At 41.1% G+C, this 12,793-nt stretch overlaps 1 protein-coding gene across 1 annotated transcript in view; it reads left to right on the top strand.

Annotated features, from left to right (window-relative positions):
• Positions 1-12,082, top strand: part of LOC116515176 (transmembrane protein 182-like) — a 30,856-nt gene extending 18,774 nt beyond the window's left edge. Inside the window, exon 5 of the mRNA XM_032227079.1 lies at positions 11,751-12,082. Within this exon, the coding sequence (XP_032082970.1) occupies positions 11,751-11,980 (230 nt within the window). The 3' untranslated portion in view covers positions 11,981-12,082. The remainder of the gene's footprint in view (positions 1-11,750) is intronic.
• The last annotated feature ends 711 nt before the right edge of the window (positions 12,083-12,793 follow it).

The raw sequence follows: 12,793 nt of genomic DNA on the forward strand, positions 1-12,793 counted from the left end.
CAGATGTACAGGGCAAATTTCGTGCAAATGTTTAAAATAATAAAGGCTGCTAATCTTTAAGCACCTTGGAGGTTCAACCTTACTAGTGGTCTTGTTTTGACCTAGGTTTCCCGTGAGCATGAAGCAAACTACTTTTCTCGAGAAAAAAACCTTTTATCAATTGACTGTGAATTCTGCTCATTCACATCCAGCAAAGTCTTTCAAGGGAGGATTTACAGTCACAGACCTTATCTGGCTTGGAGAGCTGCCAAGCCAATATCTGCAAAACTTGGCAAAGAGTCTCGGAGTCCTCTTTTATTTTCTCTGGGAGGGGCCATTCATCGTCCACCTGTGGCGTTACTCCCAAGTCGACCCCTGTTCTTAAGCTGTTCCCTTTGTCTGGGAACTCTGCACATGCGCACACTGGGAACAGGCTCCAGTTGTTTCTCTGCTCCACTGCTGTCTGACTCTGACAACAGCTGATAACTGTCATATGGCTCTGGCCCCCTCTCTGCCTCTGACACAGAGTCCTCATCAGAGCCTTCCCCAGACTCCAGGACTGGCCCATGTTGCTTCCCGACCTCATCACTGTCCGAATCTGGTGGACCACAACAGGTGTTCCCGGTCTCAGTTATGGTCCTTTTTTTCTTTGTTGCCCAGAAGACTTTTATCCTCTGATGCTAATCTCCTTGGACTGGTTTTCCCAAGATGCTGTGTTACGGTTGGTAGTTTGTGGAACAGTGTGTTGAGGGAAGAAGGAGCGCGATAGCTCAGTGGTTAAAGATGCTGAGCTTGTCAGCTGGAAAGCTAACATCCTGGGTTTGAGACCCAAGCACCATGAGACGGGGTGAGCTCCCATTCCTTGCCCCAGCTCCTGCCCTCCTACCAGTTGAACAAAATTTTTTGCATGCTGAACCCGCAGTAATGCCGGCAGCAACACATCTCTGCCTCGGGGCATCTGAATCAGGGTGCAATTGGTTGTGGAATCTTCTTGGAACTGCTGCAAGAGTTGTGTTGTAGACTGGAGATAAAGGTGAAGGTAAAAGTTCCCCTCGTGCACATGTGCTAGTTGTTCCCGGCTCTAGGGGGTGGTGCTCATCTCCATTTCAAAGCTGAAGAGCCAGCGCTGTCCGAAGACGTCCCTGTGGTCATGTGGCCGGCATGACTAAATGCTGAAGCCACACGGAACGCTGTTATCTTCCCACCAAAGGCGGTCCCTATTTTTCAGCTTGCATTTTTTACATGCTTTCGAACTGCTAGGTTGGCAGACGCTGGGACAAGTAATGGGAGCTCACTCCATTACATGGAGCTAGGGATTCGAACTGCCGAACGGCCAACCTTTCTGATCGACAAGCTCAGCGTCCTAGCCATCGAGCCACTTTATTCCGTGACTTATTCCTCCCCCTCTGTTGAGGGAGGGGTGTTCAATTGTAACATTGGTGGGTTCTCCCCTTCCCTCTTTTTTTTTTAATAATTTTTTTTTATTTTTGTTACATAGACAACATATACACACAACAATAGAAAAAGAAAAGCAGAAAAGAAAGAAGAAAAAAAACACACAAAAGGAAAAAAAAACAAAGCCCATCATCACATACAGTATGTCGTTTGGTTACAGGTGTTTTAACATTTATCATTCTTATACATTCATTGTTTCATTTAATAGATTATAATTTAGTATTGTTTCTTATTCCCCTACCTGTGGCAATCCATCCCAACTACGTTTCCCCACACACACACCCCGTATCTCTCTGTTATATATTTAATAGACACAACAATAAAATAGAATAAAAAAAAACACAAAAAGAAAAAAAACCATCATCGCATACAGCATGTCGTTTGGTTACAAGTGTTTTAACATCCACATCCTCGAATAATATTTACCATCTCAAACTTTTCATCTAGTATAACTAAAAACCTCATTTTCATTCTACAATATATATTCAGTTAACATTAGTATTATTTTTTTCCAGAAAATATACTTATGTTCATTATTATCCTTGTACTTCATACCTTCAAACAGAGATCTTATTCCTTCATTTTTCAACAAGACGTCACTGCATATATATACCAGTTTTCAATTATTCCCTTATTAAAATTGTTAAAATTGTTTATTCCCTCTTTGAAACTAATGATTTTCTCTGTTCAAAATGTGGAAGGAGAAGGGGAAAAACGAGCTTTAAAACTTGTGGAACTTCATGTTCCAAGTGGCTAAATTGGATCAGTCAGCAAATAGAAAGCCTTTCCTTCCCTATTAAAATTGTGGCTTTTGGATGTCATCGCACTGGGCTCCTTCTTTTTAAGCAGTTTTGATTGCATTAGATTCTTTCTTTGTAAGAACGGACCACAATTATTTGGGCTATTTTAAGCACATCCATCTGGCAGTTGTCCAGCTACCTTAACAAATCTCGCCTGGAGATTGTTTTGGAGAACTCTTTCAGGGTGAAAAAGAAAAAGAAGAAAAGTGAAGGGGGAAAATAGCAGTAGACTTATATACCGCTTCATAGGCCTTTTCAGGCCTCTCTAAGCGGTTTACAGAGAGTCAGCATATTGCCCCCAACAATCTGGGTCCTCATTTTACCCACCTCGGAAGGATGGAAGGCTGAGTCAACCCTGAGCCGGTGAGATTTGAACCGCTGACCTGCTGATCTAGCAGTAGCCTGCAGTGCTGCATTTAACCACTGCGCCACCTTGGCAAGTGATCATCTTGCTTGGAATAGTCAGAGATAGTCAGAGAATAGTCAGATAGTCAGAGAAAGTTACTCAGCCGAAAGAAGCTGTTTGATATTGATTGCTTCTGGTTCATTTCCCTCACCAAGTTCCTTGTTGGCTTTGTTCCCAACTTGCCTTGCAAAGCTGTGTAACTCGGCGATCCAGGAGTGGGTCTTCTCTTCTGCCAAATGTTCTTAACCATGTTTGACATACAAAGCTCAACTTGTAAGGATTTCCTTTTGGCTTGTATATCCAGGAGGGGGATAAAAAAGCAGCCTCATTAAAGGCTAATTTCCACATGTCAAGGAAAGATGTCAAAGGCAGGGCCATGAACTATCTGAGGGGGGCTTTCAAGAACTCAACAATATTCCATGGTGTTTTTTCCAGTTTTTTCTCTCCAAACTCTCACATTCTTTTTATCTCTGTCTGTTGTGGCTGCCCGCCAGTGGCAAGTGGAGCTGGCAGCAGATTCGGACAGTGAGGAGGTTGGGGAGGAAGATGGGCCACTCCTGGAGTCTGGGGAAGGCTCTGATGAAGGCTCTGCGTCAGAGGCAGAGAGGGGGCCAGAGCCGTATGCCAGTTATCAACTGCCTTCAGAGTCAGACATCAGTGAGGCAGAGGAAAAACTGGAGCCTGATCCCAGTGTGAGCATGTGCAGAGTGGCCAGACGAAGGGAAGTGCTAAAGAACAGAGGTCGACTTGGGAGTAATGCCACAGATGGATGATGAATGGCCCCTCCCAGAGGAAATAAAAGAGGAAGGAAAGGGGAGTGGAGTTTGCAGGAGACAATTAGTTCACTTAATTGGTTCGTGACTTTCCGAGACTCCTTGCTAAGTTTTGCAGATATCATCCTGGCGGCTCTCCAAGCCAGATAAGGTCTGTGACTGTAAATCCTCCCTTGAAAGAGTTTGCTGGATGTGAATGAGCAGAATTCACAGTCAAATAATAAAAGGGTTTTTTGCCCGGACCAGGAGTTTGCTTCAGGTCTTGGGAAGCCTCGGTCAAAGCACTGTCTTTTTCTTTCTTGCACCCATGTGCATGCACATATGCAATGAGATCCGATGTTTGTTTGTGTCGGAAGCATCCCAATTAAAATAATGCATGTTATATGGCATCAAATCTAAAATACAAATTACAAGTTTAAAATATATAATTAAAAGACCACACCTAGAGTACTGCATCCAGTTTTGGTCACCACACCATAAAAAAGATGTTGAGACTCTAGAGAAAGTGCAGATAAATGCAACCAAGATGGTTAGGGGACTGGAGGTTAAAACATTTTAATCTCTGATGAACTGGTTGTAGCCCAGAGAGTGGGTGTTGTCTAGATATTGATGATTTAAGCCTCTTTCTGTATGCTGCTGTTTCTCTGTGAACAGCAAGTGTGGGGTAAATTATGTAATCTCTGTGTGTGTGTGTGTGTGTGTGTGTGTTTGTGTAGCTGTGATTGTTTATGTTCCAGCATAACTCTGGAATGCCTCGAGGAATTTCAACCAAACTTGGTACACATATGACTTACTCCCTGGAAACAAATAATGTGGGGGTAAGACACCCCTAATACCCCTCGGGGTGTGTGTTCTGTTAAGATACAGCCTGTTGTACCTTAAATGACTTCTACTGTACTGCTGTAAAATGGCTTCTACTGTACAGTGCAGTAGCACATGGTGTACTATGAAGCCATGGTAACAGCTTCACAGTACTCCACAAGGGGGCTCCCTCTGGTTAGGGGAAAAAAAATCCAACATTAGAAATTACGTTTGGTCCGGGCATTTCCCCCCCTATGAATAAATACCTGGATAATGTTGGGTTATCAACTAGTGTCTAGATATAGACAGTCCTAGACTTACAACAGTTCACTTAATGACTGTTTGAAGTTACAACAGCACTAAAAAAGTGACTTATGACTGTTCTTCATACATACATACATTGCAGCATCTCCATAGTTACATGATTTACATTTGGTTGCTTGGCAACTGTCTCACATTTATGACGGTTGCAGTGCCCTGGGGTCATGTGATCCCTTTTTGTGACCTTCTGATAAGTGAAGTCAATGGGAAAGCCAGATTCACTTAACAACTGTGTTACTCACTTAATAATTGCAGTGGTTCACTTAACAACTCTGGCAAGAAAGGTCGTAAAAGGTTGCAAAGCCCACTTAAAAATGTCTCGCTTAGCAACATTTTGGGCTCAGTTGTGGTCATAAGTCAAGGACTCCCTGTATGCCATATTTAAGCCCCATCATGAAAGTTGGGGTATAGAAATCCATTGTCTTAATTAACAAAATATGACGATAGACTGTCAGGGTTCCAAATAGCATCCAAAAAATTAGAGTCCAAGGCAAAGTATTGCTCAAAGTTCCAATTTATTAAGAGAACCATGTTGGCACATCTGGGAAAACCTGAATCTGGGTTTTCCCCACCCAGTTGAAAGTTCAATATCCTTCCCCCACACCCGCAAGTCCATCCCATGGTCCATCTCCCACTGCCATGCTGGCAGTTCCACCCATCTAGTTCCAGTCAGGTGCAGAGACAAAGGATGACCTTGCTTTCTAGAAAGAATTTTGTTATGGTTACATATCATCCAACTCCACACAATCCCCCTCCCCCTTTCCCACAATAGAAAATGCATAGCAGAATAATAGAAAGTGTGGCAAGCCAAAGATACAAAAGAGAAGATGGCTGCAGGCCTGACATAGACTTTCTGGAAATTTATGATGAATTCTTGCACATACCAAGAATCTGCCTCGAACAACAGTAACAATCCCAATGGAAAATAGTTTGCGCTCATGATAAGGTAGCCTTCTCAATAGGCTGAATGGTAACGACTAACTCCGTCTTCAATTATTCTTTCCAGCTCATGAATAGAGGTTGTTTAAATGGAATCAGCAGAAAAATACAGACCTACCCTTTTAATTCAAAGCTGTTCCATACATGTTAAAAGTTCCATACTGTGACAGCTGTAAACTCTATGCGTTTCACGTGCTTTTGTGCTCTTGAAATTTGCTAAGAAAGATCTCAACATCTCATTATTTTTTATTAGAGTTTTGAAGTTTCTGCTAGGCGCGGAGGTGGGAAGAAAGGGGACCGAGGTTCATTTCCCTATAATTAGCAAATTATAGATAAATTCTGCAAGTTCTAAAGCAAGTCAGGAGTTCACCCATTTCCCACTGCAATTAGCCAATGAGGTTTTGCGAGGCTGTGAACCGCAAAAGGAAGGCAAGGAAGGTTGAGTGGCACGATTTACACAAAATGAAGGTGCCTGCTTCCCTGGAAGTTAGAAAGCTTCCTGGTTAGCCCCTTGACAATTGCTATGAGAATAGAAAGGAGAAAAGTTTCATATCATGGTTCAATTCTCTCACCATTAAGTTCTCCCCAGAAGAAGACGATTAACCTGAAGATACAACTGAGATACAAATAATAAGAGTTTAATCTTGTGCGTTTCGTTCCATACATACAAGTAGAACAGGGTTGGTTGGGGGAAAAAAAGGAACCAAGAATCAAATCTGTTTGTTTCAAGTATTTATTTTATTTTATTTTACTTTACTTTACTTTATTATGTATCAATGCGTGAACAGTGTGGCATACATTCTAATACAAATAAAACTAGTAGGATTAATAGAATAGAATAACAGGGTTGAAAGGGACTTTGGAGGTCTTCTAGTCCAACCCCCTGCTTAGGCAGGAAACCCTACACCACTTCAGACAAATGGTTATCTACCATCTTCTTAAAAACTTCAAGTGTTGGAGCATTTACAACTTCTGGAGGCAAGTTGTTCCACTGGTTAATTGTTCTAACTGTCAGGAAATTTTTCCTTAGTTCTAAGTTGCTTCTCTCGATTAGTTTCCACCCATTGTTTCTTGTTCTGCCTTCAAGTCTTTGAAGAATAGCTTGACTCCCTCTTCTTTGTGGCAGCCCTTGAGATATTGGAACACTGCCATCATGTCTCCCCTAATCTTTCTTTTCATTAAACTAGACATACTCAGTTCCTGCAACCATTCTTCATATTTTAGCCTCCAGTCCCCTAATCCTCTTTGTTGCTTTTCTCTGCACTCTTTCTAGAGTCTCCACATCTTTTTTACATCGTGGTGACCAAAACTGAATGCAGTACTCCAAGTCTGGCCTTACCAAGGCATTATAAAGTGGTAATCATAGTTATTACATTCAACCAACCTATATTTCTAATAATAATACACATTTACATTAAGATATTAAATGATTATTTAATCATTCCATGTTTTCTCTTGTTATTTTATTATATAAAAGTGTATACATGAATATTCCCCCTATCTCTTATTTCTGTCCCTTAGTCTAACTTTTAATCATGTCATCCTTTTATTAAAAGACTTTTTCTTTCTGTCCTACCTAACTTCTAATCATGTCACCTACCTAAAAAAGAAAGGAAAGAGAGAGAAAAAGAAAAACAGATCAGAACAACAAAAAAGAGAAACCATCTATCCATCGTCTCTTGCCCGCTTCAGTATTTTAACTGCTATGCTTTCTTTGGACTTGCCTACCATATTCTTCTCTTGGATCTTTCATCCTACCTGCATCTATTTCTTGGCTGTTCAATCTAAGAATTATTCCCATTTCTATCCTCTTCCACTGCCTAGTATCTTCTCGTACATCCAATTCTCTTTTCAACTCTCTTAAAATATTTTCACCCTGGTTTAATTCATCAATCACTGTTATTTTCATTATTATCTCCTGGAGAATTGGATCTGTTTGGCTGATGTCACAAGCAAACAAAGTTGAATCCATGCTGTCTGTGTCTCGGTGGGCTGCAAATCAAAATTTGGGTGGTTTATGGTGGGTGCCTATGAAAGAACAGGGAGGATGAAGGAAGAAATATCTCCCCCTTCCCCTTGTTCCCTACTTATCTGCCCCAACGTATCTGTCTTCTCTTTTATAAGTTTATTTTTATCCTACCTCTATATTTGTTTTATAAATAACTCTTCCAGTCTTGAAGTGTTTTCTCTTACTCTGCCCTGAAATATCAACCAGTAGAATTAGGTGAATTTAAGGTCAGTGGCAGGATATTTATTCATTTATTAAAGTAGATAGGATTCTGAGGGTCTCGCAAATACGTGGGCTAAGTCAGGGGTCAGCGCCTGCGGCTCTGGAGCCGCATGTGGCTTTTTCATCCTGCTGTGGCTCCCTGTTGTTGGTCAGCTCCAAATTGATAGGGCTTTCGATTAGGACAGTAGAGGAAAAAGGACGCTATACTAAGAGGAGTCTATGATGGGAAAAACAGACTTCCGGTTGGCTCCAGAATTGAACAGGGGGCTTCTTGAATCTTTAAGGTTGCCAACCCATGGACTAAGTCCAGAATCAGCAGCTCATAAACCAAGCAAGTCAACTGCAGAATTAAAAGCTGGCACGAAGAAGAACTGTTCCAATCTATTACCTCTTGCTCCCCAAGTTTTTGATGGAGGAGTAGTACAGTAACGTCTTGCCCTGATTCTAATTGGTTAGGATAACATGGACACAAACTTAGCTTGAAGTCAAGTTGTTCCATCAGTTGGGGCCACCATAAAGATGAGCTTCTTTTGAACTCTTCCCTTGCTTCAAATGTGGGGATGGAGCCTTCACCCCCTGCTTTCTCCGGCTCACACACAGGACAGGCAGTTTCTATGGGGAGGAGATTCAAGCCATAAAGGGCTTTAATATTATCTATTTATTATTAATAATAACAGTCACTTTGAACTGGATTGGGAGCAACCTACAATGGTTACACAGAATAGGTGTAAGTTGTTATAGAAGCTTATCTGTATCAAAAGATGAATCTACAAACTCTAACTTCTGACTCAGTAGTGGGATTCAATTTTTTCTACTACTAGTGGGTGTGGCTTGGTGAGCATGACTTGGTGGGTGTGGCAGGGGAAGAATACTGTAAAATCTAATTCCCTCCTGATCAGCCGTGACTTGGGAGGCAGAGAATAAATGGGGGCTGGGCCAGTCAGAGGTAGTATTTGCCGGTTCTCTGAATTACTCAAAATTTTCCTACTGGTTCTCCAGAACTGATCAGAACCTGCTGAATATCACTTCTGAGTGCCTCCAAGGGTAATCCTATCTGGGGCCAATTACAGTAGTTCAGAGATAAGTAGTAAGTAGAGTTGGAAGAAATGTCCATCTGGGTTCAGTTCCAAGTGGGGAGAAAAACACTGGAAACATGGAGACTGATTGGAAAGAGGGTTTAATGGTAAAACAGAACCACCAAGCAGACGTGATTCTGGGTATCTGACCACATGGAGTGAAGAGGGAGAGGTATTTATACCTTCTCTCAGGAAGCTCTTTGAACTTGAGCTTCCTGTTCCTGTGCAAGAACATGTATTCTATTGGCTGTTGTCAGACTCCCATCTGGAGTCATGTTTGTCTGAATCAAGTTTGGTTGAACCTTGGGCTGATATAATGAAGGGGCTTGGTTGTGCCATCCAAAATTGCAACAACATCCATTTGGTCCAATATTTGTAAAGGGAATCTATCTTGCAAATGACAAAGGAGAGGGAAAATTGTGAGTTACTCAGGATCAACTAATTCCAATGTGGACTTTTGGAAAAGAATATGTATGTATGAATGTACCATGTTTTCCTGAAAATAAGACTGGGTCTTATATTAATTTTTGCTCTAAAAGATGCATTAGATCTTATTTTCTTGTTAGGGCTTATTTTCAGAGAAATACGGCACTAAATGCATCCATCTGGCTGACAATCTTAATGGGGGGGGGGCTTATTTTGTGGGGTAGGGCCTATATTACAACCACCCTGAAAAATCATGCTATTTATTTACTGTTTAGGTCTTATTGTATGTATGTATGTATGTATGTATGTATGTATGTATGTATGAAAATCTCAGAAATCAGAAAGCTACAAAGATATCAATATAAGAAATGTAAAAACAGGAGTTTATGCAAGTTGTGGGATTAGAGATTTTGGCAATGAAAAAGAATCAAGATTTAAGATAATAATCCGATTGCTTCACAACAACAAGAAACGTGGTTCAAATGAGAAAAAAATGAGGACAAGCAAAGGTATTAAATTATACGGCTCATACTTATAAGCTCATTTTATAATCTCTGTGGAATTTTCTTCATTTGATCATTCGGCTACTCAGCTGAAATTCTGAAGGAAGCTTTTATTTGTTAAGTGCAGAAGATTAGCTGACAATTACCTTAGATCACGAGGAAAAAAACCCCTTGCTTTGGCCACCTGTTTCTCCTGCTTTGGCATTTTATTTGTTCTATTTTTTTTTTAATGAGAGGTCATTTGTGCATCTATAGCTTTGCAGCAAATATAAAGTTGTGTGACATAAGTCATCCTGGTTGGATTTATTTACCTTTCCACTATAGGTTCAAGAGGGTGCCTACAGTTTCCTTCATTTTACCCTTACAGCAATGACTCTCTAAGCCAGGTTAAGCTAAAAGATAGTGACTATAAAACGTTCATCAGTGACTAGCACTGATGATGTTACCTAGTTTGGTAGTGAAATGTCTGCAAGGAAAAAAAAAGTTTAGAGAGCACCAAGGACCTCACAGTACTCCTCCTCCTCTTCCTCCTCCTATTCTCCCACTCCCTTCCATCACTGATGATGTTACCTAGTTTGGTAGTGAAATGTCTGCAACAAAACAACCAACCTCAGAGAGCACCAAGGACCCTACACTCCTCCTCCTCCTCCTCCTCCTCCTCCTCCTCCTCCTCCTCCTCCTCCTCCTCTTCCTCTCCCACTCCTTTCTAGCACTGATAATGTTACCTAGTTTGAGTAATGAAACATCTGCAAGAAAGCAACCAAACTTAGAGAGAACCAAGGATCCCACAGTACTCCGCCTACTCCTACTCCTCTCCCCTTCCCTTCCAGCACTGATGATGTTACCTAGATTGGTAGTGAAATGTCTGCAAGAAAACAAGCAAGCTCAGAGAGCACCAAGCACCCCACAAATTCAGCAGCGAATTCCTTGGTTGGGTAGAGACTTAAATGTAGAAATTAACACCATATCCATTTCAGCAAGTGAGGGAAAGTTTTTTGGAAAGCAGCACAGAACAGATGAAGAGTGATTTCTCTTACTTCTCTGATTCTATAATTCCATCTAACAGAAACAGTTCTGCCAAAAAAATCCCTCTTTGATTTGAAATGGGGTTCAAAAGCTTTATCGGTTGAATTATGCACTGGATCTTCAAATCTGCCATTATTTGAAAGTAGCTGGCAACTCTTGCAGATCTTGGGCATCTTTTTAAAGATGGTAGGAACCAATCTATCCAAGCTTTAAGCTTCTTTAATTAGGGTTGAACAATAACACCTTAGACCAATTGTAAGTGCAGGTATTCCTCATTTTGTAAGCCCTCTTTCAGTGACTCTTTGCAATCATCACCGCATTGAACAAGAGACTTACAATCAGTCTTTGTAGTTGTGGTTGTTACAATATGCCACAGTTATGTGAACATTATTCATCACCTTCACAGCTGGCTTCCAACCAGGGGTGGGTTCCGGCAAGAACTACTGCCGGTTCGCTTGTGTATGCGCTGTGAGTGCATGCACACTGCAATTAAAATTGTTCTGCACATGTGCAGAAGCGAAAAACAAGATGGTGGCGCCTGCAGCACCACCTAGAGAACCAGTTTGGGGGCATGGCAAGCCTGGGTCGCTGCTGAGTCCATTGACCCAGGCTGGCAAACCACTACCGTATGGCTGAACTGGTCTGAATCAGTAGGAACCCACCACTGATTCCAACAAGTCAAGTCATTGGGGAAGCCAGCAGGAGGTTGAAAACAGCAATCATGTGATTGTGGGACATTGTAAATGCATGGGATTCATTTAACAAGGCCAACTAGAATTGCTTGAACAACTGCTGTAAGTCAACATAGCCACGTGATCTTGCACTTTATGTCACGGAGTTGCCACTCCCAACTACTGTCATTAAGTGAGGACTACCTGCCCTTTTTTTTGTCGGTTTCATCCAGGGAATTGAACTTTTTCTCTTGCTAGGATGTTTTGCGCCGTCACTAACACATCGGCTTTTTCTTCTCTCTCATTTTTCATTCTCTTTCTTTCTCTCTCATTCTGTCCAACAGGATTTTTATTTACCCTGCTCATATTTATGTTTGTGGTGTGGAAAGAATTTGCTGCTGATCTCCGTAAATACATACTCCTTGAAAGAAGTGAAAGGTGCCCAGATGACACCCCACTATCTGTTTATTACGGCTGGTCTTTCATGTTTGCGACTGCTGGGATCCCATTAGCGCTCCTGTCTGGTCTTCTCTTCTATCTGGTTGGACACAGCATCCTGAAGGAGCTTGAGTAAAGAGAAGGAGGTTGCACCTTAGCTACCACCTAGGAAGGAGAACTGTCTTCTTACTTATTTATTTCTAGAATGAGTGATATTGTGCCAGGGGTGTTAAGTAATGCTGTGGAATCTCCCAAGTTGCAAAAAGTAGATTAGACACAGAGATTCTAATATTTACCTTGTTTCATTGGGTTGTTTTTTTAATGGTCGATTTCCAAGACTCTATGTTTCTGAGAGGAGATATGTGAGCAAGCAATTTTCTAAGCTGCTTTCTATGTCAAGTTATTCTCTAAAGCACTAGAGGGCAGGACAAGACACAATGGTTGGAAACTAAAGAAAGAGAGAAGCAACCTGAAATTAAAAAGAAACGTCCTAACAGTGAGGACGATTAACCAGTGGAACAGCTTGTCTTCAGAAATCTTGGGTGCTCATCACTGAAGGTTTTTAAGAAGAGACTAAAGAGTCACTTAGCTGAAATGGTATAGGGTCCCCTGCTTGAACAGGGAGCTGGACTAGAAGACCTCCAAGGTCCCTTCCAATTTATCTTCTCTTCTCTTCTCTTCTCTTCTCTTCTCTTCTCTCCTCTCCTCTCCTCTCCTCTCCTCTTCCCTTCCCTATTCTATATTCTATATTCTATATTCTATATTCTATATTCTATATTCTATATTCTATATTCTATATTCTATATTCTATATTCTATATTCTATATTCTATATTCCATATTCCATATTCCATATTCCATATTCCATATTCTATTTTCTATTTTCTATTTTCTACTATATTCTATATTCTATATTCTATATTCTATATTCTATATTCTATATTCTATAT

This window comes from Thamnophis elegans, chromosome 12 (assembly GCF_009769535.1).
Source record: "Thamnophis elegans isolate rThaEle1 chromosome 12, rThaEle1.pri, whole genome shotgun sequence".
NCBI classification, from domain to species: domain Eukaryota; kingdom Metazoa; phylum Chordata; class Lepidosauria; order Squamata; family Colubridae; genus Thamnophis; species Thamnophis elegans.